This window comes from Bos indicus x Bos taurus, chromosome 2 (genome assembly GCF_003369695.1).
Source record: "Bos indicus x Bos taurus breed Angus x Brahman F1 hybrid chromosome 2, Bos_hybrid_MaternalHap_v2.0, whole genome shotgun sequence".
NCBI classification, from domain to species: domain Eukaryota; kingdom Metazoa; phylum Chordata; class Mammalia; order Artiodactyla; family Bovidae; genus Bos; species Bos indicus x Bos taurus.
Genome location: NC_040077.1, coordinates 124576278 through 124603341, shown reverse-complemented (window position 1 = coordinate 124603341; position 27064 = coordinate 124576278). Strand labels below are relative to the sequence as shown.

At 40.3% G+C, this 27064-nt stretch overlaps 1 protein-coding gene across 8 annotated transcripts in view; it reads left to right on the top strand.

The window, feature by feature from the left end:
- PHACTR4 (phosphatase and actin regulator 4) overlaps nucleotides 1-27064 on the top strand; it is a 109346-nt gene that overhangs the window by 66256 nt on the left and 16026 nt on the right. For 3 of the 8 annotated variants that reach the window (XM_027518763.1, XM_027518770.1, XM_027518737.1), the window contains 7 exons: nucleotides 8135-8305; nucleotides 9321-9401; nucleotides 17642-17806; nucleotides 18521-18916; nucleotides 22477-23065; nucleotides 24399-24586; nucleotides 25363-25516. In XM_027518763.1, coding sequence (XP_027374564.1) covers nucleotides 8135-8305; nucleotides 9321-9401; nucleotides 17642-17806; nucleotides 18521-18916; nucleotides 22477-23065; nucleotides 24399-24586; nucleotides 25363-25516 — 1744 coding nt within the window. Of the gene's footprint in view, nucleotides 1-6015; nucleotides 7236-8134; nucleotides 8306-9320; nucleotides 9402-17641; nucleotides 17807-18520; nucleotides 18917-22476; nucleotides 23066-24398; nucleotides 24587-25362; nucleotides 25517-27064 lie in introns of those variants that run through there. The other 5 variants (XM_027518779.1, XM_027518788.1, XM_027518744.1 and 2 more) reach the window with 3 other exon arrangements.

Genomic DNA, 27064 nt, shown 5'->3' with positions numbered 1-27064 from the left:
CAAAGAAAATGGCCTTGAATGGTTTAATTTGGTTAATACTTCGGACTGTGATTTTTATGTGGGAAATAATTCATTTTTATAGGAACCTAATGTTTAGGAAGAGTTGTTTTCCATTGTGTATTTATGTATATGCTGGACTTTATTAACTGTTATGGGCTCCCACTTTCAAAGTGAATTTGTTTTTGTTCCAATTATAAAAGCCATCCATGTTCATTGTAAAGGAAAAACACACACACACAAAATATAAGAAGCTAGAAAGGAGAAAAGCAAATATCCCATAATCCTACCATCAAATTATGTTTACATTTTAGACTAGTTCCTTCCATTCTCCTTTTTAATGTGTAGTATAGTTTAGATAATGTAATGTGTAAATAATGTAAATGTAAATAAATATATACCCTGTTTTTAACCTTGAATTATTACTCTAGAAACCTAGTTTTAATAATTATATATTGTTTTATATAAAATTTTCAGTTTATTTATATACCCATTGTTATACATTAAGATATTCACAAATATATACCACTCTAAATAAGACTGTCAGAAATAATATCTTTAGGCAGCTTCCATCTTCCAAAGCTGAGTCTACTAGATTTTTGTGTGAATGTTAATGAGAACTTAAGCTTTTTGATCCTTGCCCCCCTAGTTCTAAATAAAACTTTGTTAGTTTTGGGTTTTTTTTTAAAGAAGAATATATGCCCAAATGGAGTTTGATAATGGGAGGCTAATACCTGTTTCATACTCTTCAAAGTTGGATTTAGGCAGATGGCTGAGTAGGTCTTTCCAAAGAATGTTATTATAAGTCTACTTTCAGTCAGCTACTTTCCCTTCTTGGAAATATTCTTGAATGTAAGTAGGGAAGGCTTGACTGGCTACTTCTTGCTGCTGCTGCTGCTGCTAAGTCGCTTCAGTCGTGTCCAACTCTGTGCGACCCCATAGATGGCAGCCCACCAGGCTTCCCCGTCCCTGGAATTCTCAAGGCAAGAACACTGGAATGGGTTGTCATTTCCTTCTCCAATGCATGAAAGTGAAGTCGCTCAGTTGTGTCCAACTTTTAGCAACCCCATGGACTGCAGCCCACCAGGCTCCTCCATCCATGGAATTTTCCAGGCAAGAGTACTGGAGTGGGGGTGACATTGCCTTCTCTGGGCTACCTCTTACTACCATTTAATTACTTAAAGATCCTACTCTTCATATGTAGGACATTTGATGGAATCAAGTTTTTGTGAATTCCCTCTGTTGTCAGTAGTTGATTCTGGGGTAAAAGAGATGATTTACCCCTTTCCCTTTTCATTAAGAATGATTAATCTGCTTCTCTTTCTTCTTTTTCTGAAATCTTTCATGCATGAGAACACTCCCTTGATTCAGAATTTATTTCTTTCAGCAGGCACCTAAGCAAAGAGTACATGGGAATAACTTTATCAACACTTCATTTTAATCAGTTATAGGTGTTACTTTTGAATAATGGCTAAAAGTTGAGTTTCTAGAGCACTCTCAAACTAGTCTCCTCTAGAAATGCCTAAGAGTGTGACTTCAGAGTTCTCTCTCCCACGTGTCTTATCAACAACATGAAGAATCTGTTTCAACTTGAAGCAGAATCTTTTTTTTTCAGCTGTGCCACAGTGGCACATGGGATCTTAGTTCCCCTGCTGCTGCTGCTGCTAAGTCGCTTCAGTCGTGTCCGACTCTGTGCGACCCCATAAACAGCAGCCCACCAGGCTTCCCTGTCCCTGGGATTCTCCAGGCAAGAACACTGGAGTGGCTTGCCATTTCCTTCTCCAGTGCATGAAAGTGAAAAGTGAAAGTGAAGTCGCTCAGTCATGTCCGACTCTAGCGACCCTATGGACTGCAGCCTACCAGGCTCCTCCATCCATGGGATTTTCTAGGCAAAAGTACTGGAGTGGGGTGCCATTGCCTAACCATGGCCCCTTCCCTGGAAGCACAGAGTCTTAACTACTGGATTGCCAGGAAAGTCCTGAAACAAGATGTAAAGAAATAAGATGCACAACGTCAGTGAAGAAAGACTCCAAATACAGGATATGATTCATAAATAAGAAAGAAAAATCTATAATCCAGTGTAAAAATAGTGTACAATAATGATCTAAATCATAAAAATTGATTGCTGTATCCAATTTAAGTATGAAGGAATAAGTTCATTTTTTAAATTTATTTTTTTTTAATTTATTTTTTAATTGGAGGAAAATTGCTTTACAATGTTGTGTTGGTTTTTGCCATAAAACGAATGCAAATCAGTTATATGTATATTCCCTCCCTCTTGAACCTCCCTCTCTTCCAACCATCCCACCCCTCTAGGTCATCACAGAGCACCAGGCTGGTTTCCCTGGGTTATATAGCAACTTTCCCCAGCCATCTGTTTTACATCAGATCAGATCAGTCGCTCAGTCGTGTCCGACTCTTTGCGAGTCCATGAATCGAAGCACGCCAGGCCTCCCTGTCCATCACCAACTCCTGGAATTCACTCAGACTCATGTCCATCGAGTCAGTGATGCCATCCAGCCATCTCATCTTTTGTCGTCCCCTTCTCTTCTTGACCCAATCCCTCCCAGCATCAGAGTCTTTTCCAATGAGTCAACTCTTCGCATGAGGTGGCCAAAGTACTGGAGTTTCAGCTTTAGCATCATTCCTTCCAAAGAAATCCCAGGGCTGATCTCCTTCAGAATGGACTGGTTGGATCCCCTTGCAGTCCAAGGGACTCTCAGGAGTCTTATATGTGTCAATGTGACCTTCTCAGTTCGTCCCACCTTCTTCTCTGTCCACAAATCTGTTCTCTATGTGTATATCTTAATTCCTTCTCTGCAGATAGTACATCAGTACCATTTTTCTAGATTCCATATATACACATTAATATACGATATTTGTTTTTCTTTATCCATTCTTGTTTTTCTTTATCCATACATCTGTTGAGGGACATCTAGGTTGCTTCCATGTCCTGGCTATTGTAAATAATGCTGCCAAAGTAATGACTTCTAACAGAAATGAACAAAGGACTGATAAAGTACCTGCTGAAATTTGAAGTCATTGTAAGTGGGTGGCAAATTAGTTTATGTGCTAAATCTCTCAGTTGTGTCTGATTCCTTGCAACCCCATGGACCGTAGTCCACCAGCCTCCTCTGTCTATGAGATAATCCCAGCAGCAATACTGGAGTGGGCTGCCGTTTTCTCCTCCAGGGGATCTTCCCAACCCAAGGATCGAACCAAAGTCTCCTGCATCTCCTGCATTAGCAGGCGGATTCTTTACCACTGAGCCACCTGGGAAGCTCAAATTAGTTTATAAGGAAGCTCTAATAAGATACCTAGCTTTACTATTTGTACCCTTTATACATTTTGATAGAAAGTATCCAAAGAATGAAACATACAACAAAAAGTAGTCCAATGGTGGGGGGGGGGAGGGGGGAGAGAAAACCAATGAAATTATATGTATAAAGTCTTGAAATAAATGTAAAAACTGAATCCCCAACTGAAACTACTATACCCAGTGAAAATATCCTTCAAAATAAATAGAATAAAATTATTCTACTTGGAAGCGGAGAATTGCAGGAAGAAATGAAGAATATCTGAAAGCAAGTATGCAGGAAATACAAAAGAATAGTATTTGTTAAAACCACAGTAATGTGTTCTGTGGTTTATTGTTATATGTATGTATAAGTAAAATATGACAACACGAATAATGGAGTTGAAATGTAAAGTTCTTGCATTGTTTTATATGTTGTGAAAGTACTAACTTAAATGTAGACTGCAAGTCAAGGATGCACAGAACAAATGAGGCAAATGGAAAATAAACAGCAAAATGGTAGACCTCTAACCTCCAGCTGTGTGGAAAAGCATTCTATAAGACAGTAGTTTCAAACTAGAGAGAAAAACAAAGCAAGGATGTTATTAGAGCAGTGTAGAGAATTTCATAATGATAAAAGGGTCAATTCAACAGCAAGATACAGCTTTAAAGTATATAAAGCAAGAATTAATAGAAGTAAAGAGACAGATCCACTTTCATAGGTAGAAATAACAACATGCCTCTCTCAGTAACTGATAGAACAAGCTGACAACGTATCAAAAGGAATACTTATTAATGATTTGTATAACATGATAGACCAACCTGACATAACTGGCTTATATAGACCACTACACTCACTCACTGATACACTAATACACTATATTCCCAAGTACACGTGGAACATAGTATGTTATAAATCTAGAGAAGAAAAAGGAAAAAAAACAATAGTAAGTGGCTAGACGCTAAAAAAATTAATAATAAATGACTAATTCTCTTTAAAATCTAGGGAAAAAATTAATGTAAACTTTTTATTTATTTATAATTTAAATTCTGTCTGAGTCTAGGAAACTCACAGGGAAGATCCTCCCAATTCTTCTGTAGGAATAATTTACCTGAGTCGGAAACTCTGGAATGGTGCCATGATTTTCTGGTTTATTTTTCTTCAACAAAGAATTAGGTTACGTGCAAATAGTGTCTGCCTCTGTCTCTTAACATGCAAAAGCTTTCCAGATAGTATCTGGATTTGAATTTAGCAACCTGACTGACCATAAGAATCACCTGGGGAATTTTTTGAAAACAGATTTCTAGGGCCCACCTCCTGCAGATTCTATGTTTTGAAAAGGCAACTGAACTGATTCCAAGTATTTGAACAGCTTTGGGAGTCACGGAAATAATGTTCTGTTTGTCATGAAAGTGAGGAGGAGAGAAGGGAGAATATGAAAATACGGAAAGGAGAATGTGAGAATATGAATAAATTGGGGATAATAACAACTGGGTTAGGACTGGGTGTGGCTGAGCCTCACTTCATGATGCAAGAGGCATACCCACTTCTAAAAGTTTTATGGATGTGAAGATTAAGCACATTTGCATAAAGCATCAAAGAAAAAAACTGCTGTCTTTGCTTTTTGTGTTCAGTGACTGGATGGCAGATGCATTCCTTTTTATCATAAGCTGTTGGTATTTTCCAGATACACTGTGACTTAATATAAACGGAATTTATTTTGAGCTCATACGCTAGCAGGCATAAATATGTTTGATTGGATATCATGATTTTGTTGTTTTGAATGTATAAGAAAAAGGGGATACATGTTGTTCAATATAATGAAGAACTAAAACACATAACAGAGAGGGCAGTGGCACCCCACTCCAGTACTCTTACCTGGAGAATCCCACGGACGGAGGAGCCTGCTGGGCTGCAGTCTGTGGGGTCGCAAAGAGTCGGACACGACCGAGCGATTTCCCTTTCACTTTTCACTTTCATGCATTGGAGAAGGAAATGGCAACCCACAACAGTGTTCTTGCCTGGAGAATCCCAGGGACGGGGGAGCCTGGTGGGCTGCCATCTATGGGGTCACAGTAGAGTTGGACATGACTGAAGCGACTTAGCAGTAGCAGCAGCAGCAAAACAGATAAACTAAGTCCTACTTTAGAAGGCGATTTCTTGCCCAGTTGTTGTGTCCGACTCTTTGTGACCCCGTGGACTGCAGCACGCCAGGCTTCCCTGTCTTCCTTTATCTCCTAGAGTTTGCTCAAACTCATGGCCGTTGAGTCAGTGATGCCATCCCACCATCTCATCCTCTGTCACCTCCTTCTCTTCCCATGTACAATCTTTCCCAGCATCAGGATCTTTTCCAATGCACTGACTCTTCGCATCAGGTGTTCAAAGTATTGGAGCTTCAGCATCAGTCCTTCCAATAATATTCAGGGTTGATTTCCTTTAGGATGGACTGGTTGGATCTCCTTGCTGTCCAAGGGACTCTCAAGAGTGTTCTCCAACACCACAGTTCAAAAGCATCAATTCTTTGATGCTCAGCCTTCTTTATGGTCCAACTCTCACACCCATATTATGACTACTGGAAAAACCATAGCTTTGACTATACTGACCTTTGTCGCAAAGTGATGTCTCTGCTTTTTAATATGCTATTAAGGTTTGTCATAGCCTTTCTTCCAAGGAGTAAGCATCTTTTCATTTCATGATTGCAGTCACCATCTGCAGTGATTTTGGAACCCAAGAAAATAAAATCTGCAGTTTCCATTTTTCCCCATCTATTTGCCAAGAATGTGGTTAGGTATCAAAAAGATAGTGGAAGCAGGCTAGATTGGATGTATTTTCATTTTAAGACTTTACAGACAACAACTTTCTGTGATTTTGTTACTGCCTAAGATTTCTATAAAGTTTTTTGCCTATTTTTCTTTGTAAAAGCATCACATAGCACTTAGAATTTTTACTTTCGCATTGTTAGTTTGAGGGTTTTTTGTTTGTCTTGGCTTGGTTTTTGGTTTTTTATATTATCTTCTCTATTACTTTTAACCAAACAGGCATTTTCCTATGTGTCTTTTGGAACTGAGTGAAGTTCAGTCATTGGGTGGGTTAGCAAGAGATTTAAAGTTTCAGTCTATCCCTGCCTCAGTAAGGAAGGCTAATATTTGAGAAAGAACAGCTTATGTTACTTAGCTTCATTCCTGAAAGTGTTATCATGAACATATGTTAAATATTATATAATGAGTGCTCTTCAGTGTCTTCAGGTCTCACTGACATTCCATAATTGGTAGAATACTGTCTTAGTTAAAGCATTCACTCTTAAAAGCAGTACCACGTGTTCCCGCTAGTGCTTGGTGGTCTGTCCCAGGACAGGAGCAACCAACCTTGAAAAAATATGATCCAGTGTTATATTCTATTGCATTTCATGTAAAGAATTAGAATAGTCGAGACCCAAGATGCCCTCAAGTAAAGACATCATCTCTTGCACTTCAGAAACCAGGCCCCTGTTTTGCCCTTGTCATTTTAGGCAAAATAATGTATCAGCAGCCATCGCTGCAGTCATTCTAATTACGATTGTGTAAATCTGATCTTTACCAATAGACTTCCCTAGACTCATCACCTACCAACTGAAAAAAGATTGAATTGGGCATGTGTTTCTTAAAAAAAAAAAAATGCTTGTTGACTGTGTGTTTTCTCTTGTGAAAAAATATCTATTAAGAGGTTTTTCTAGTGCCTATATTATGCTCCTTTGTTTCTCCCCACCTCCAAATGCATTATTTGCTTCAAATGTGAAGTTATTTACAGTAAATATGTTAACTTATTACACGTGACTATATAGTATGTGGCACTTGATGTATTTCTACAAAGTAAAGGCCCCACTTGAATTCCAGGATTGTTATTCCACATGACTCTTTTTTTTTCTTCTCCTCTAGACTTCTCCAAAGAGCCCTGGGACAGTAGGTGGAGTGCAAAGTTGTATTGTGTTGCCTTCCTGCTTTTTTTTTTTGTTGTTGCCTTCCTGCTTTTTATTATTATTATTATTCTTGGCCCAGTCTTGGCTGCTTCTTTCTGTGCCACTAAAGCTCACTCACTAAACCCTGCATGTGTGGTCATTATGAGGGACTCATGGCCTTTCATTTCAGTCCTGCACATTTATCATGTCAGTTATGTTTCTTGTCAAATCTTTAGAATCAGTTTTGTCCCTAAAGCAATCTTGTGATAAGCAAACTGAACTCTCATTCTACTTTAAATTTTTCCTTTGTTTTGAAGCATCTCTAACACCCCTGTCCCATCCCCCAAGTCCCTTCCAGTACTCCCAAATGACCTAAGGTCTTTTTTGCAAAGGGAGAAAATAATCTGATAACATACACAAGAAATTGTTATCCCCTCCCTGACTGTTTATGTCCTGAGAAAGGAGAGCAGGGAGAGGGCAGTGTTTAACAGAGAAAGTGACTCACTCACCGATGGAATTCTCTGCTTCAGTGACACAAGAGATAGTATTGTTAACTGGCCTTCCCCCATGCCAAGAAGCCTACGTTGAGGCAAGATCTCATGCATATTGGGAAGAGATTCACATTTGTGTGTGCATGTGCCTTTAAGAGATTTGAGCTGATTATGATCATCTCATTGAATTTTTGTCCTAAAATGATGTGTCAGCTCCATTGGGTTCTTTTTCCCCTTAGTAATTTATCTGTTCTGGATTTTGATGTCTGGTGTCCATGGAGTCTGTCTGCATGATTATTCATCATTGCTCTGATCCTTTCCAACTACCACAGGAAGAGAGGGGAAGGGACATTTTCAAGATTATGTTGAAATAATAAATTGGCTGTTCTCTTCCCTCTCTCCCTCTCATGCAACAGAAGAAATAGGTCAGCCCACTGCAGACCTAGGCATGGTCATGGACTGTGTGGAAGCAGGAGACATAACGCCTCCTACCAAAAGGAAGAGCAAGTTCTCAGGCTTTGGCAAGATCTTCAAGCCCTGGAAATGGCGGAAAAAAAAAAGTGATAAATTCAAAGAGACATCAGAAGGTGAGATGTTAAAATTGATGTATATGTTCTGAGTCAAAGAGTTCCCCATTGGAAGTACCTAACTTTTTCATTCTCTTCCCAATTTTCTATAACCCCCTATTTGAAGAGGAAATTGAATCTTTTAGAATTAAAAAACAAGTGGTCACTCACTAAGTATTTTGATGGAATTAATGTTTATCAGTTGAGTGGTGAATGGAGCTCCTGAACTACAGCAGGTCTAAGATGCTCTCTTTTTCTAGCCTCACTGGGTCTTCATCACCGTTTGTTGGCTTTCTCCAGCTGCGGTGCGCAGGCTTCTCGCTGCAGCGGCTTCTCCTGTTGGGGAGCGTAGGCTCCGGAGCCGGGTCTCAGTGGCGGCGGCACACGCACTTGGTTGCCTTGTGGCGTGTGGGATCTTCCCAGACCCGGAATCAAACCCATGTTTCCTGCATTGGCAGACAGATTCTTAACCACTGGACTACCAGGGAAGCCCTAAGATGCTGCTTTTTTCCTATTTTGGCTACTTCCTCCCAGAAAAAGTTCGTCCATAAGTATCTCATTATTGAAATTTCCATAGAAAAGGAAGGAGGGACTTTGGAATGCAGAGGACTTGGGTTCCATCCCTGGTTGGGGAATTAAGATCCCACTTGCCACAGAGCAACTAAGCCCTGTCGTAGCCAAATAAATAATTCTAAAAAAAGGAAGGAATTCCCTGGCAGTCCAGTGGTTAGGATTCCTCCCCCTCACTACCAAAGGCCAGAGTTCAATCCTTGGTCAGGAAACTAAGGTTCTATAAGCCTGATAGTGTGGCGAAAAAAAAAGGGGGGGCAGTAAAGCTGAACTTGTGTAGTTCCTTTTGGAAATGATACTTTGCCAATAGCACAGGATGCCAGAGAAATTAAGTTTTAAAATTTGAAGGTTGGTTTTGTATTCTTTTCTTTCCTAAGAATAGAAAATTGAACCACTTTATTCTTTTACCTAAGGTGTTGACTTTTGTCTGCACATTTCTGAGTATTGTTTTCTAATTTAATATTAGTTTTAGAGAGAAAAATATCTATGCGAAAACCGAGAGAAGAGCTGGTTAAAAGAGGGCTTCTGTTGGAAGACTCTGAGCAGGGTGAGTATGCATACACTCAAATAGCATATGCCTGTCTCTGTACACTTGGTCTTTGGTTCTGACTAGGTATTTGAATTTTCTTTATTATTGCTGTTGTTGAGAGGGGAGAGGACTTTAAAAAACTTTCATCATCTAGAATATATATTTTTAAAACTTTGATTAAAAAAGAAAAGGCAATCAGTAGGAAAGTCGGCAAAAGCACTGAACAGACAGTTCACTGAAGAGTACATACAGATGCACAATAAACAGAAAAAGGTGGGTTTCTTACTTCATTAATAATTAAGAGATGCAAATTAAAACCAAAATAAAAGCTCTACGCACAAACTAGAAAACCTAAAATTAACCAAATGACCAAGAACAAGAACTGATGAGGGTATGAAATAAGTGGAATTTACATACAACTATTGTTATAAGCGTTAAAGTGGAATAATCACATTGAAAAATAGTTTAACCTAATCTACGAAAGCTCAGTTCAGTTCAGTCGCTCAGTCGTGTCCGACTCTTTGCGACCCCATGAATTGCAGCACGCCAGGCCTCCCTGTCCATCACCAACTCCCAGAGTTCACTCAGACTCACGTCCAACGAGTCAGTGATGCCATCCAGCCATCTCATCCTCTGTCGTCCCCTTCTCCTCCTGCCCCCAATTCCTCCCAGCATCAGAGTCTTTCAGTGAGTCAGCTCTTCACATGAGGTGGCCAAAGTACTGGAGTTTCAGCTTTAGCATCATTCCTTCCAAAGAAATCCCAGGGCAGATTTCCTTCAGAATGGACTAGTTGGATCTCCTTGTAGTCCAAGGGACTCTCAAGAGTCTTCTCCAACACCACAGTTCAAAAGCATCAATTCTTCGGGGCTCAGCTTTCTTCACAGTCCAACTCTCACATCCATACACGACCACTGGAAAAACCATAGCCTTGACTAGACGGACCTTTGTTGGCAAAGTAATGTCTCTGTTTTTCAATATACTGTCTAGGTTGGTCATAACTTTCCTTCCAAGGAGTAAGCATCTTTTAATTTCATGGCTACAGTCACCATCTGCAGTGATTTTGGAGCCCCAAAAAATAAAGTCTGACTCTGTTTCTACTGTTTCCCCATCTATTTGCCATGAAGTGATGGGACCAGAAGCCATGATCTTAGTTTTCTGAATGTTGAGTTTTAAGCCAACTTTTTCACTCCTCTTTCACCTTCATCAAGAGGCTTTTTAGTTCCTCTTCACTTTCTGCCATAAGGGTGGTGTCATCTGCATATCTGAGGTTATTGATATTTTTCCCGGCAATCTTGATTCCAGCTTGTGCTTCTTCCAGCCCAGCATTTCTCATGATGTACTCTGCATATAAGTTAAATAAGCAGGGTGACAATATACAGCCCTGTCATACTCCTTTTCCTATTTGGAACCAGTCTGTTGTTCCATGTCCAGTTCTAACTGTTGCTTCCTGACCTGCATACAGGTTTCTCAAGTGGCAGGTCAGGTGGTCTGGTATTCCCATCTCTTTCAGAATTGTCCACAGTTGATTGTGATCCACACAGTCAAAGGCTTTGGCACAGTCAATAAAGCAGAAATAGATGTTCTTCTGGAATTCTCTTGCTTTTTCAATGATCCAGCGATTGTTGGCAATTTGATCTCTGGTTCCTCTGCCTTTTCTAAAACCAGCTTGTACAACTAGAAGTTCACGGTTCACGTATTGCTGAAGCCTGGCTTGGAGAATTTTGAGCATTACTTTACTAGTGTGTGAGATGAGTGCAATTGTGCAGTAGTTTGAGCATTCCTTGGCATTGCCTTTCTTTGGGATTGGAATGAAAACTGACCTTTTCCAGTCCTGTGGCCACTGCTGAGTTTTCCAAATGTGCTGGCATATTGAGTGCAGCACTTTCACAGCATCATCTTACAGAATTTGGAATAGCTCAACTGGAATTCCATCACCTCCACCAGCTTTGTTTGTAGTGATGCTTTCTAAGGCCCACTTGACTTCACATTCCAGGATGTCTGGCTCTAGGTCAGTGATCACACCATCGTGATTATCTGGGTTGTGAAGATCTTTTTTTACAGTTCGTCTGTGTATTCCTGCCATCTCTTCTTAATATCTTCTGCTTCTGTTAGGTCCATACCATTTCTGTCCTTTATTGAGCCCATCTTTGCATGAAATGTCCCCTTGGTATCTCTAATTTTCTTGAAGAGATCTCTAGTCTTTCCCATTCTGTTATTTTCTTCTCTTTCTTTGCATTGATCGCTGAGGAAGGCTTTTTGTTCTCTTCTTGTTATTCTTTGGAACTCTGTATTCAGATGCTTATATCTTTCCTTTTCTCCTTTGCTTTTCGCTTCTCTTTTTTTCACAGCTATTGGTAAGGCCTCCCTAGACAGCCATTTTGCTTTTTGGCATTTTTTTTCCATGGGGATGGTCTTCATCCCTGTCTCCTGTACAATGTCACAAACCTCAGTCCATAGTTCATCAGGCACTCTATCAGATTTAGTCCCTTAAATCTATTTCTCACTTCCACTGTATAATCATAAGGGATTTGATTTAGGTCATACCTGAATGGTCTAGTGGTTTTCCCTACTTTCTTCAATTTAAGTCTGAATTTGGCAGTAAGGAGTTCATGATCTGAGCCACAGTCAGCTCCTGGTCTTGTTTTTGTTGATTTTATAGAGCTTCTCCATCTTTGGCTGCAAAGAATATAATCAGTCTGATTTCGATGTTGACTATCTGGTGATGTCCATGTGTAGAGTCTTCTCTTGTGTTGTTGGAAGAGGGTGTTTGCTATGACCAGTGCATTTTCTTGGCAAAACTCTATTAGTCTTTGCCCTGCTTCATTCCGTATTCCAAGGCCAAATTTGCCTGTTACTCACGGTGTTTCTTGACTTCCTACTTTTGCATTCCAGTCCCCTATAATGAAAAGGACATCTTTTTTGGGTGTTAGTTCTAAAAGGTCTTGTAGGTCTTCATAGAACTGTTCAACTTCAGCTTCTTCAGCGTTACTGGTTGGGGCATAGACTTGGATTACTGTGATATTAAATGGTTTGCCTTGGAAACGAACAGATATCATTCTGTCGTTTTTGAGATTACATCCAAGTACTGCATTTCAAACTCTTTTGTTGACCATGATGGCCACTCCATTTCTTCTGAGGGATTCCTGCCCACAGTAGTAGATATAATGGTCATCTGAGTTAAATTCACCCATTCCAGTCCATTTTAGTTTGCTGATTCCTAGAATGTTGACTGGAGAAGGCAATGGCACCCCACTCCAGTCCTTTTGCCTGGAAAATCCCATGGACGGAGGAGCCTGGTGGGCTGCAGTACATGGGGTCACTAGAGTGGGACGCGACTGAGCAACTTCACTTTCACTTTTCACTTTCATGCATTGGAGAAGGAAATGGCAACCCACTCCAGTGTTCTTGCCTAGAGAATCCCAGGGATGGGGAAGCCTGTCTCTGGGGTCGCACAGAGTCAGACACGACTGAAGCGACTTAGCAGCAGCAACGGCAGCAGAATGTCGACATTCACTCTTGCCATCTCTTGTTTGACCACTTCCAATTTGCTTTGATTCATGGACCTGACATTCCAGGTTCCTATGCAATATTGCTCTTTACAGCATCGGACCTTGCTTCTATCACCAGTCACATCCACAACTGGGTATTCTTTTTGCTTTGGCTCCATCCCTTCATTCTTTCTGGAGTTATTTCTCCACTGATCTCCAGTAGCATATTGGGCACCTACTGACCTGGGGAGTTCCTCTTTCAGTATCCTATCATTTTGCCTTTTCATACTGTTCATGGGGTTCTCAAGGCAAGAATACTGAAGTGGTTTGCCATTCCCTTCTCCAGTGGACCACATTCTGTCAGACCTCTCCACCATGACCCACCTGTCTTGGGTGGTCCCACGGGCATGGCTTAGTTTCATTGAGTTAGACAAGGCTGTGGTCCTAGTGTGATTAGATTGACTAGTTTTTTGTGAGTATGGTTTCAGTGTGTCTGCCCTCTGATACCCTCTTGCAACACCTACCGTCTTACTTGGGTTTCTCTTACCTTGGACGTGGGGTATCTCTTCACGGCGGCCCCTTCTGACCTTGAACGTGGAATAGCTCCTCTAGGCCCTCCTGGGCAGCCACTGCTCTTTGGAGGTGGGGTTGCTCCTCTCGGCCGCCGCCCCTGGCCTCGGAGGTGGGGTAGCTCCTCTCGGCTGCTCAGACGTGGGGTAGCTCCTCCCGGCTGCCGCCCCTGACCTCGGACGTGGGGTAGCTCCTCTTGGCTGCGTCCTCTCCGGCATGGGGTCCTCCCGGCTTCTGCCCCTGACCGCAGACGTGGGGTAGCTCCTCTCGGCCGTGCTAAGGGTGCCGGTTGCAGCCGCCTGTGCTAAATGTGGGCAGTTTACAAAGACTGTAAACCTATGTACAGTCTTTGGTATATACGGAACAAAAACACATGTATACATGTGTATCAGGAGATATATATAAATATGCTCATAGCCGCAATGTTTATTAACAGAGCAAAACTAGAAACAACCCAAATGTCCTCAGTAGTAAAATATATAAGTAACTTGGGGTATACATTGATAAAATGAAATATTATATGGCAATACAAACTATACCTACTTCCTTTAATGTGAATTTCATCAGTAATACTGAGCAATTGAAGTCAGTCATGAAAGAATATATATTGTATTATTTCTATAAGTATAAGGAAACAACAGTGTTTGGAAATATATGATTGTGTGATTAAACTATAATGAAAACACAAAGAAAGGATTATCATAAGAGTTAGAAGAGTGATTGCTTTGTGGGGGAAGGAGAAACATTCTATAATATTTCTTAATGTCCATGATGCTTGCTCAGGTGTTTTCCTGGTAATATGTTTTTGAAATTTACATTTCTATTTTGTACCATTTTCTCTACTGGTGTTAAACTTGATAATGAAAAATACTAAATAATGATTAAGATATTTCTATAAAATTCAATGCCATACCATCTGTATTTTATTTATTTAAAGAAAGCCTTTTGAATATAATCTTAAAGGTTACTTTCCATTTAGAGTTATTACAAAATATTGGCTGTTTTCCCCTTGTTGTACAATACACCTTTGAGCCTATCTTATACCCCACAGTTTGTGCCTCCCACTCCCCACCCCTTTATTGCATATAAGTGGGCATATATTTTTTGTGGGAATGAAAACATCTAATGAAGAAAAAATATTAAATAAAACATAAAAAGTGAGGGTAATTGATTTTTTTTTTTTTTAAGAATCTCAACTTAAGGGGTAAACAAAATGATTGTATTTCTTCTAATAATTACCTCCTTATTTTCTATATTAAAGTCCATTTTCTTACTGAGGGGAATAAAAAAACTTCCTTCAACCTTCCCTCCAAAGTGCCTTCCTTATCTGGCTATGGTCTTTAACTCTGAAATTGCCATTTAGTGGTTGGTGAAGGATCCTTGGGGCCAACATTCTCTTTCTCTTTGTACATCCTCAACTTTGTGCTAGCTGTAGAACTGTGTCATTTTCTTTTCTTTTTTTATCAAATACATCTCCACGCCCATATTGCTACCCTAATCTTTCTTGTTAGTCTGTCATGAAGATCATGCTTTGGTATTTCAACACTCACTGCTGGCTTAATAATGTCAGAACTTTCTCCAATGTGACTTATATGAAGCAGCTTATCAGAAAAGTAAGACTGTAATACACTGGTTGCATTTCATTTCTCTTCATTAGAGCTACTTTGCGTAAGACAAATCTGAAAGCAAAGTTTTAAAAATATATTCTTTGGTTGGTGGGAGAAAGGAACCAAACCAATGGAATATTATACTCTAGGCTTTGGACCATGTGATTGTGTTGCTTACTTGCAAATTTTAATTAAATTATGTATTTATTATCTCAACTATATAAAAATTAAGCAGAGAAAACAAACTTGAAGGAAATATACTAAAATATCATTAGCATTAGTTATTTCTGGATGTTAGAATGGGAGTATAGAAGATTTTTTCTATTTTTCTAAATTTTCTGCATGGTTAGTAATGAGCATGTATAACTTGTTTTTTCATGAGTCTATTTGTTTTTTACAGTAGGACACAAAATCTTGTAGGTACTTAGGTGGGTAGCTACAATTATAATGCCTCTTTTACAGCACCTTTGGCCGCTGCTTTTTTGATAATAACTGTTCCTCACCCCATGCCCTCTCTTGTCTCTCACCTTTCTTTCTCACTCACCAAACCCCATACATTACTTCCTTCTTGTTTTTCACCTTCAATCAGTCAGTTTTGCTATATGCTTCCTACTGGCTTTTGGTCCAAGTTATTTTTAACCTAGAAGCAAGCTTGAAGGTCTAATTGACAAGAGAATTGTAACCATTGGACAAGATGCACCTATGCTAACCAGAGAACTGACCTAAGCTTTACTCCGTAAGAAGAAACTGAGATGGGCCTTACAGCCTGCTTATGGATCTCCAGTTTAGGTTAAAAGCAGTATTTGAACCTTGCAATTCTTTTCATACTCAGAAACGGCTTTTGGCTTGATTATGGTTCTGACTTGACCGTATTATAAAATATATCATGGACTTTCTGAGTTGGGGGTTGCAAAGCACTCATAGATGTTCAGGCCAGATTCTATTAATATTTCTATTCTACTCCATTAGCGTTTAGCACAGACCCTTTGCATTAAATAGAAGAAATTTTACTTCAAAGTAGACAATCCTGATTAAGTAACTTGAGAAATGACTGATCACTTTTGCTGGTATGTGCTGAGTAGAAACTAGTTAATAATGTGTCTTAAACTTTCACTACATGTTTTTCTAAAGTGGGGGTCTTTGTTGGCTTTGAAGTGATTCATTGCTTTACATTCTAGAAAGCCCTGTTTCTTGTTAAAGCTGAGCTATATTAACATGAGTAGTAACTTACTACATTTGCATAGCTGTTGTCATCTTGCCCCCTCTGTTTTAAAATTTAAAATACAAATACTTGTCAGAATACTTTCACTTTAGAAGTACATTTTCATTCAGTGCTCATTTGACTTAGACTTTTTTTTCACTACTTTTAACCCAAGCTCCACCTGTTATTGAGACTGTGTAAAGAATGATACTATCTAATTTCTTAGTAGGAAATGCTGGGTTGGTGTGCAGGAGTCTACAAGGAGTATCTGCCTATGAAAAACAAAGAGAGTAACTAGAGAGTAATTAGTTCCAGTTTCCATGACACTAGGAGGTGAGACAGTTCAGACTCTTACCTCAGTTTTTCAGTTCTCTCCTCCAAAGGAGTCTAGGTAACCTCACCAGTAACTGGGAACATTTGTCTAACTGTTCTGTGAAAAGTTCTTAACCTACAAGTGTAATAGCGATGAGTGGTCATCCCAAAGCCTGCAGCCTGGTGATCAATCCTGCCATTTAGCTTATAGGAATCCGTCATGTGTGTTAGGTTTACCTTTGATCTATCAGTTCTCCCCCTTGCTGTCTACTCCTGATGCCCTCAGGCACCTCTGCTATTTCTCACCTGCCTTCTGCTCATTATTAGCTTTCCTGTTCCAATCACTGCCTAATGCATCCTTCTCATCCTTCTCAGAGTTAATCTTCTACAAGACAGAGCAGATCTTATCTCTCTCCTACTTGAATTCTTTGGCTTCCTGTTACCTACAGGATTCAGTCCAGACTCCTTTACCTGGCGTTTGGTACCCTTCATAGCCTGGCTCTTGCTTACTTTCCCATTCTCTGTTCTTGCTTGTGTTTTCATTCCTATTAACGCTTTCTTCTGGGCATCTGTTCTCTTCCCAGGCCAAACTAATTGTCAGTTCCCAAACATGTCAAATAATCTCATACCTTCATACATGCTATTCTTTCTTCCTACGTGTTTTTCCTTATCTTGTCATTGAGTGGTAGGCTCCTGCTCCCCCTTTAAGACCCAGTTTAGCTACCACTTTCTGTGAAGCTTTTCTAACCCCATTGCCACCCCCAGGAGAATTGTGTCTTCATTCCTACCGTAGCACTTTATTCATTATAGCTCTTAACATTTAACATAGTGATTACCTATGTATAAGGAATCTGTCTTATTCATGTAGCAAAGCACATAATAGACAATCAAATGTTTATTGGAGAGAGGAATTACTTATTTTCATTGCTACTGTAAATCCAAATAATTTAGATCTCAATAATAAGATAAAACAGAAAGAGGGCTGGATGAAGGGGATAAGAAAGGTTAGAAATTGCTGACTCTTCTCCCTCCCTGATGACGCCAGTCCACCAGTTTGCTCTTTCTTTTGGACCTTGCAGGTGGTGAGGATCCAGGGAAGTTGAGCCATGCCACATTAAAGAACGGCCACACCACCCTCATAGGGAGCACCAGATCTTCTAGTCCAGTCCAGGTAGAGGAAGAGTCGGAAAGAATAGCTAGTCTTAGGAAGCCTGTTCCAGAAGAGGAGCCGAAGAAGCGACTAGGTAATTAACTCTGAGTTTTCTAGTTTAAGAGCCATGGACTGGTCATTCTCATTTATCTCAGGGGATTGCAGGAGCCAGAGGAGAAGTAAAATCCAGAGGGACTTCTGTTTCCCTCTAGCAATTCTTCAACTAGTTGCCGCTTGAAATAGAATTTCTCCCCTCATTCTTATATTTACAAAATACCTAAATTTGTGATTCTCAAGGACTGAGGTGTGTTAGTTGCTCAGTCATGTCAAACTCTTTGCGACCCCATGGTCTGTAGCCTGCCAGGTTCCTCTGTCCATGGATTTCTCCAGGCAAGAATACTGGAGTGGGTTGCCATTTCCTTCTCCAGAGGACCTTCCCGACCCAGAGATCAAACCCAGGTCTCCCGTATTGCAGGCAGATTCTTTACCATCTGAGCCAAATGGGAAAAGGCTATTAAATATCAGATGTCTGTGGGATTTTTTCAGGCTAAACATCCCTCCTCCTTCACCCAAGGGACTCTGTGTCCAGTTGCCTGGCTCTTGTGTGAAAAATCACTATCATAACGAGCCTCTCTTACTGATTGAGAAAGTGTTATATCCTAAAGTGTGTGAGGTTGGGAAACTTTGTCTGTAAACCAACCTGTACGTTAAATAATAGATGGAGTTGACCATAAGCGGTAGGTGTGTTACCTTTTTCAGCCTGTCTTGTGACTCTCTTTCCTTTTAAATCCCATCTATTATTTCACAGGCTCCAGTGGAAGCCAGCCTCATTCTGAAGCAGAGTTCGTTCCCGAGAGTATACCCAAACAGCCTTTACAACCCCCTAAAAGACACTTGTCCTCTTCTCACGAAGCAAATGAAGGGCAAGCAAAGGATGCCACTTCCTCGGGCAGCTTGGCCAGACCCAGCTCGTCTGCCTCCACCACTGCCATCACCACAGCACCTGCTGCTACCATGGCTGCCACGAACCCAGCAAAAACTGTCCATTCCTCTGCCCCCCCTTCCCAAGCACCCAGGACTCTGCCCGCTGCTCCTGCCAGCACTCACACCACTGCTACCCTGAGCCTTACTCACACAGGCCCTGCCAAGCAGCCCCCTATTCCACCCCCGAAACCAACTCACAGAAACAGCAACCCTGTCATTGGTACGTAAGTCTTTAGCTTTCCAAAGTTTGGGGTTTGGTTTGGTTTTAGATGGTGGTTTTATTGGGTAATTGGTACAATATTGATTTGGCCTGTGAGAGAGTTCTCCATAGCTTGTCCCTTTGAATGCCCTCAGCATAGAAAAAAGTCTTGAAAATGAGACAGATGGCTATGAATGGAAACAGTGGGGTCAGATATCACTGAAATTAGGTTCAAGGTTTAGGAGATTAATACTTATTTTTCCTAAAGCATTGTTTCTGAACTGCTGTTTATAGTTGGTGGACTAGACATACGAACAGACGTGGGTTTGACCTACATGGTGAAAGGGTTTGTTTTTTTGTGTTTTTTTAACCTACTTTAAACTGCCAATGCATGCCTTCCTTCAACATAAACCCAGTAGATAAAGTGGTGATTGTAGAGGTGCCTGAGTAACTTGTGGTTCAGTATCTAACACAGCATGTTCATGGGGAACTGCAAAGCTACTTAAACTATCTTGATAAAATCACGTTTTGTCTTGGGAGAGTTAAGGATGCTACTCGTAATAAAATGAGTGGTAGAAGAATTAAAGCAGGGAAGGTAGTAACTTTTTATTGGTTTAGTAAGTTTTTTATATGTACAGGAATTATATTTAGATTGGTTTTCCTTATATAAATTTAGAGGAATTTTCAAGAAAGGGAGGAGAAGAAAAAAGTAGTTTCTCAAGAAAAATGATATTAGCTTTAGTACTGCTTAAAGTTTTTGTTAATGATTGAATGAAGAAATAAAAAGTGTGCTCATTAAATGGCTAATTAACCAAATTAGGTGGAGTGACTAGAACCCTGAAAAACAGGCTTAGAATTCATTGTGAGTATAACAGGTTGGAGTAGCTTGAGAAAAACAGGATGGAGGTTATTACTATTATCACAGCCTTGGATGGATAGTGCCATGTTGACTTATCTCTGAGGATCGAGGAACTTTCCTACACTTGTTTTCAAAACCTCCATATGAAGTTTTATCTGTTTTATCTAGTGTATAGTTAGGGCAAAAAGAAAGTGAAGAAGTTGTGATTGGCTCAAGGTTATAGTTAGTGAGAGAGAGAAACCAAATACAGGCCTTTCAACTCTAGAGTGCAGGCCTCTGTCTGTACATTTGTGTTTTCAAACTGTTGTTTACATAGGGGTTCTCATTATGGTCACCTAGAGGGCTTGTTAAAACACAGAGTGCTGGGCTCTGCCCATAGAGTTTCTGATTCAGTAAGTCTGGGGTGGTGCCCGAGAATTTACATTTCTGATGAGTTCGCAGATGATGCTGATGCTCTGTATATGGGAACCACACATCAGGAACCACTGCTGTCTGTACTGTACCCTGGGCCAAACTATAGAGGCCGCTCCTGGCCTCAGGTGAACAGCCCAAAGCAATAGGCGCTGTGACTGAGGGATTGACAGCAGTCCATGAGCAGTCCTCAGCTGAAGGAGAAAAATAGGATAGTTCACTGAGTTTTTATTAAAGTTAAATAGATTTAAAGAACTATCCTTTAGGGTGTTCCCTGGTGGCCTAATGGTTAAGATTCCAGGCTTTCACTGCTATGGTCTGGGTTCAATTCATGGTCAAGGAACTGAGATCCCACAGACTGCAGGGCACGGCCAGAAAAAAACTTTATCCTTTATTCTGAAATTATGGATCTTCTTAATTCTTTGGTGTTAAAAGACCTTTTTTTTTTCATGAAAGGGTTATGCTAAAGAGTGGTTTACTGAATATCGAGGCTTAGTTGAGGGAATTCTCTTGTGGTCTAGTGATTAGGGCTCCATGCTTCCACTGCTGGGGACCTGGGTTCAATCCCTGGTCAGGGAACTAAGATCTCAAAAGCAATGCAGCATGGCCAAAAAACCCTTAGTTGAAAATAATTAAAATGTAAAGATTAACAACCTGAGATTGATTGAGAATGTCTTTTTAATAATGTTGGTCCATGAAACACAAACATTTGGAAATCAGTATTTAGACATTGGTGTGTCTACTAACAGGCATGATAGAATTAGGACTAAGGACTGATTAGGAGTACTGGGACTAAGGAAGGACCTCCATCAATAACTGATGAAGGGAATTGTAACCCCTCCAGTGAACATTTTGCGTCTTTCCCATGCCAAATGCCATTATCACAGTGTGTGTACCAGAAGTCCTTTCCTTTTCAGGTAAATGTTTCCCTTAAATCACTAAAGGTAACTTACTTTATCAATTCAGTTGTTAAAATACTCAGATTTGATCTTGTCAGGGTTGGATTTTGTTGTAGATGGAATAGCTAACCACTGTTTTTAGCCATTTCCAGCAACTGAACAGCAACAGTTTTTAGCCAGCCAGCAAAAATCCAATCTACCAGAATATATCTCTTTCATTGATCCTAAAATTTCCATTTTTTGAATCCTTTTTTATAAGTATATGTAGTATTTTCTAGAAATACCTTTTAAAATTTTACTTATGAAGAATAACATTAAAACATCATATTAGCTAGACTTTTACTTTGAATGCTGCCAATGGAATGGGATTTAGAGCAATTAAATTTTTTTATTTTAGGGAAACTTGAGGTGTTGCTGTCTAGGTAAGACATATAAAACCTTTGTAAACAATTGGTGGGACCAAAGTGAGGGGTTTGGGTCGAGGGTCGGAGGTTGGTGACCAAGAAAACTACTGTTTAGAAAGTTAAAAAAGAGAGAGAGAACTGCTGTTTAATTATTTTGCCAGGTTGACCTTTTGTGATGTGATAATCCACTTCTTAAAAGCCATTTGGAGTTCTAAAAGGGACTTCGCTCAATCGACACCTGAGACGTGTGGGCTTGGGGGGTCACATAAGGATATATACTGCTATGGTACGGGGAGGGGCCTCTCATCTAATAAACATGTGTTGAGGACCACTGTGTGCCAGGCACTGTGCCCCACCCTGTGAATATGCTGATGGAGACAAGGGACGCCCTGTCGTCAAGGAGCCCGTGTGTACTGAAAAGTGGAGATGGCAGATTGGATGTAAAGGACAGGAAGAGGTGTGGGTACTAGTGAAAAACAAAGTCAGGGGAATCCAGAGGATGGAACCTCATAAGAATGAGTCCTGGGAACTAGCTGAGTCCTTAGCAGTTTGTAGTATGATCTTGGGCAAGCCACCTAACTTTTGGGGCCCCAGTTTTTCCTTCTGTAAGATGGTAAAGATGATCTGTTGTATAAGAATATGAAGTGTTGTTAGACAAAAGAACTTATTAGCCACATTTTTTTGTTGTTGTTTCTTTTTGTATTAACTTTATCTACACCAAGATCAAGTCATAAAAAGTTGTCATGTCTGCTATTAAAAAAGTAAGAAATTTCTCATTAGAGTATTAAGGTGGTGGTCATCTCACACCTCTATATGTCTGTTGGACCTTCTACATATTTAAATATTAATTGTTTGTTTCACGATGAGGTAGAGAATGGCAAAGCCATAAAATGGTATAATTAGCACGGAAGATGAAGACTGAACTCAGCTCTAATTCTAGGTCCTGGGCTGGCCCCTCAAAGCACTGTAAAACCATCTTAAATTGAGGTACTGCTTTCTCTTTTCCAGCTGAATTGTCCCAAGCAATAAACAGTGGTACGTTGTTATCAAAGCCATCCCCACCTTTACCACCGAAGAGAGGCATTCCATCAGCCTTGGTACCCACCTCAGAGTCTGCTGCTGCCACCACCGCCACAAAAGCACCAAGCGATCAGAGAGAGAAGAGCGCATGCTCTGTGGGCTCTGAACCCCTGCTGACTCCCTCCTCCTCCCCACTGCCTGCTCATATACCTCCAGAACCCCCTCAGTCCCCTCCATTCCCTGCTAAGACTTTCCAAGTTGTGCCAGAAATTGAGTTTCCACCTTCCTTAGACCTACCGCAGGAGATTCCCCAGCAGGAAAGCCAGAAAAGGGAAGTACCCAAGAGGATGTTGGACCACAGCTTCGGGGAGCCCCAGGTACCCCCTAGGCTGCCCCCAGTCCCGCTGCACATCCGAATCCAGCAGGCCCTAACCAGCCCACTTCCCATGACTCCTCCCTTGGAGGGCTCTCATAGAGCTCATTCGTTGCTCTTCGAGAACAGCGACAACTTTTCTGAGGACAGCAGTACCCTGGGTCGGACCAGGTCACTTCCCATCACTATTGAAATGCTAAAAGTGTGAGTGCCTTTCAAGCTTGCTTCTTGTTCCCTCTTTACTCTAGCTAGCCTTTCTTGGAAAAAATTACTTATAGAGAAAATGTGAACAAACTTAAGAAGAGTACTCAACAAATAAGACACGTTCTTGAATTTGGACTTTTACCCTGCTCATTTCTATGACATTGTTTCCATAGCAGAAATTTCCATGATACAGAAATTACAAATTTCTCTACTTCAAAATTAAAACCACTGTGCATTTTTATGTCTCATAGAGGAAGCAGTGTAACGTGGTGCTTCAGAACATTGACCTTGGAGTAAGCTGGCTCTGGGTTCACATCCCAGCTCTTCCTCTTACTACTAGCTTACAGTAGTGTGTGTCACTTGACCTTCCTTCTCTTTAGTTGTGCAGCCTGTAAACAGGAATAATACCGACCTCATAAGCTTGTGAGAATGCAATTAGACAAATCTGAAAGCTCGAGTGCCTGGCATATGATCTTGGTAGAGAGGGCAGGGAGAAACCTAAAGAAAAAGAAGGGAGCTCTGAAAAATGGTTCAGTATTCCAGCTCTGTAGACTGGAACTGCTCATCTTTTCTCTAGTTCATCTGTCCCCACTCAGTAGTTATTCCTACTTTGTCCGTCTTTTTAAAATTCAGACAAATTGTGACTGAAGGGTAACATTTCTTGGCAAGCTGGAAATTTGTCTTACTAAAAGAATTGTTGTAGAGCTGTTTCAGTATCCTCCTTTTTATTTGTTCTGCCATAATTTCTTGTACTTCCTGGTCTTACTTATTTCATATCCTGGAAAGAGACAGTTTAGGAATTTGAAGTAGGTTACGTCATAGTTTATGCCTCCAGAATGTAAAGGGGAAAAGTTAGTTTTCATCTTTACTTCTCTTTGCTTCCTTGGTTTGAGAAGTGGGTTCAGTATTTTTATTGAGTGTCTTCCCTGAGCAAAGTACTATGTCAGATGCTGTGTAGTCTTCTCATTTAGCACACCAAAGCAGACTTGCATCTTATATATAGGTCATCAAGGCCCTGTGTGCCAGACACTAGTGCATTCTAGAATTTGTCTATTTCATTCTCACAACAAGCCAACAGGTAGGTATCATCCCCATTTACAGAAAAATTAGGTCACTTAAAATCTAGTAAATAAGTTGTAGCTCTGGGATTTGAGCCCAGAGCCCTTCAGATTAATAGCTGCTAAAAAGTTTCTTAGCAAGATTGTAAAAAAATAAGGAAAAAAACTATAAATTATTTCATTCATGAACTTTTTCAGTTATTTAATACTTTGACTTGCAAATCAATTACTCTTTATGTCTCTGAAAGGGAAATGTAATTATGTTAATTTGTTAGTCCAGACGATGAAGAAGAGGAGGAGCAAAGCCACATATTTGCATTCGATGAAGATGTAGCATCTACCTCAGTCATTCCTAAACTACCGCAGTGTCTGCAGGAGGAAGAAGAAGGGAAAGAGAGTGACTCTGATTCAGAAGGTCCCATTCAGTACCGAGATGAAGAGGACGAAGATGAAAGCCATCATAGTAAGAAGGGGAGAGAAAGAGAAGGAGAAGGCTCTCGTACAGATACAGCTGTGTGTGGTCTTAGCAAGCGTAAGATGCATGGATGCAGACACCCTCTCCCACCCAGGCATCTGGCTGACTGCTATTGGAAGCCTCTGGGAAAGACACTTGTCCTTGCTGTTCCCGTCATACAAGCCAGTCAGAGGGAGCCCAATAGGTTGAGTCAATCAGGTTTTATGTGTTTAGTTTTGATTTAAAAAATGTTTATCTTGATGGTATTAAAGAATGTGGAGTAAAGGGAAGTTAGTGTTTGGGCTTTGTGGAAAAGACAGAAGTGATACTCTCCTTCAGCCTTATAAACTTAACTATGTTCATGGGGCAAAGGAAAAAATATATATGTTCATATATACCCATCTGCAAATAATAGAATCCTGATTCCTGAAAATGGAAAGCAATTTTAGGAGGAGAACCATCTGAGGTGTGTTAGTTCGAATGCCTTTCTGTTGTAATTCAGAGGCTGTCCCCTGCTTAGATGATCCCTCTCAGAGCAACTCTTACTAAGAAGAAAATGTAGAGAGAGAACTGGTAGAAGGGAAAAGGTAGAGTTAACCCATCTGAGTCCATCTGCTGCAAAGATTTTTAGATATCTTCAGCTTTACCCCCACCTCTATGTTAGGTGACTCATTGGAGGCCAACTAGAAAGCTGGGATTCTGATAATGTTTGTTCAGATTCTTACCTAGCTCCAGGTAAGGTTGAGCCTGAAGCTTCTACATGTTTTTCTTTCTCTTGTGCAAAGGTGCTCTGGCCAACAAAGTGAAGAGGAAAGATACGCTGGCCATGAAGTTGAACCACAAACCTAGTGAACCAGAAATGAACATGAATTCTTGGCCTCGAAAAAGCAAAGAGGAGTGGAATGAAATCCGGCACCAGATTGGGAACACACTGATCAGGTAGGCCTTTTCTTAGAATATATTGATCTGATTTGATTATGCCAGTATATGTGGGCTTCCCTGATTTCTCAGTTGGTAAAGAATCTGCCTGCAATGCAGGTAACCCCGGTTCGATTCCTGAGTGGGGAAGATCCCCTGGAGAAGGACTGGGCTACCCACTCCAGTATTCTTGGACTTCCCTTGTGGCTTAGCTGGCAAAGAATCCGCCTGCAACCCAGGTGACCTGGGAGACCTGGGTTCCATCCCTGGGTTGAGAAGATCCCCTGGAGAAGGGAAAGGCTAACCAATCCAGTATTCTGGCCTGGAGAATGTCTTAGAGACTTACTTGGTGGTGGAGCATTCATATATCCTTTTTTAAAAAATTTTAGAAACAGTTTTTTTAAAAAGTTAGTTTAAAAAAAAAAGCATAGTTAAAAAAAAGTACATGTTGTACACAGATGGGTATCTTCAATGAATCTGGAAATTAAGGAACTAGATAGCTCTCAGAGCTTTACACCATAAGATAGACATGCTGTTGTTGTTGTTTAGTCACTGAGTCATGTCTGACTCTTTTGTGACCTCGTGGATTGTAGCCTGCCAGACTTCTCTGTCCATGGGATTTCCCAGGCAAGAATACTGGAGTGGGTTGCTGTTTCCTTCTCCAACGGATCTTCCTGACTTGGGTGGAATCCACATCTTCTGCATTGACAGGTGGATTCTTTACCACTCAGCCACTAGGGAAGCCCCAAAAACACATAAGTGTGTTGTTTTTTTTTTTTAATTTTAGTTTCTAAGAATTCAGGTGGTTCCTAGGACAGCAAGGCTTTTCTGGCATTTATCCTGTTGCTCAGCCCTGAGGTCCAAGCCCAGTTAAATATCACACCCACAATTTCCATTGTATCTATTTCACATGTTCCATGTAACTGCCTCCTTTCAAAGTGTTAGTATTAATATATTTTTCAAGTCGCTGGAACCAAAAGCATAGCGAAACTGAATGCAAGCCAGCTTCCTGCATATGTACTACAAGTAGAGCCCAGGTATACAGACAAGTTTGCCCACCTCAGATGTTTCTCTAGGTAGAGTAAGGAAAAGGAAGGTGGAACTCTTGGCATAGTCCTTAAAAATAATTAAATAAGGACGCCTGTTCATTAAAATATATTCTCCTCTCCTACCTCAGACACCAGGCTCTGCTGTTGGCCAAGATGGCAATCTTAATGCAGACCTGTGGCTCTCTGAGTATTACCAGGAGGTCATCAAGATTAGGAATTAGTTAAAAATGGGGATTTTTTTCTTTTTAATTTTATTGAGATATATTTGGCATACAGCACTGTATAAGTTTAACATATAGAGCATAATGATTTTACTTACATACATCATAAAATGATTATCACAATAAGTTTAATGAAATCCATCATCTCCTATAGATACACAATAAAAGAAACAGGAAATATATTTTTTCCTTGTGATGAGAACTCTTAGGACTTATTCTCTTAATGACTTTGATATATATAACATAGATATTAATTATATTAATCACATTCTATATTACCTCCCTAATATTTATTTTAT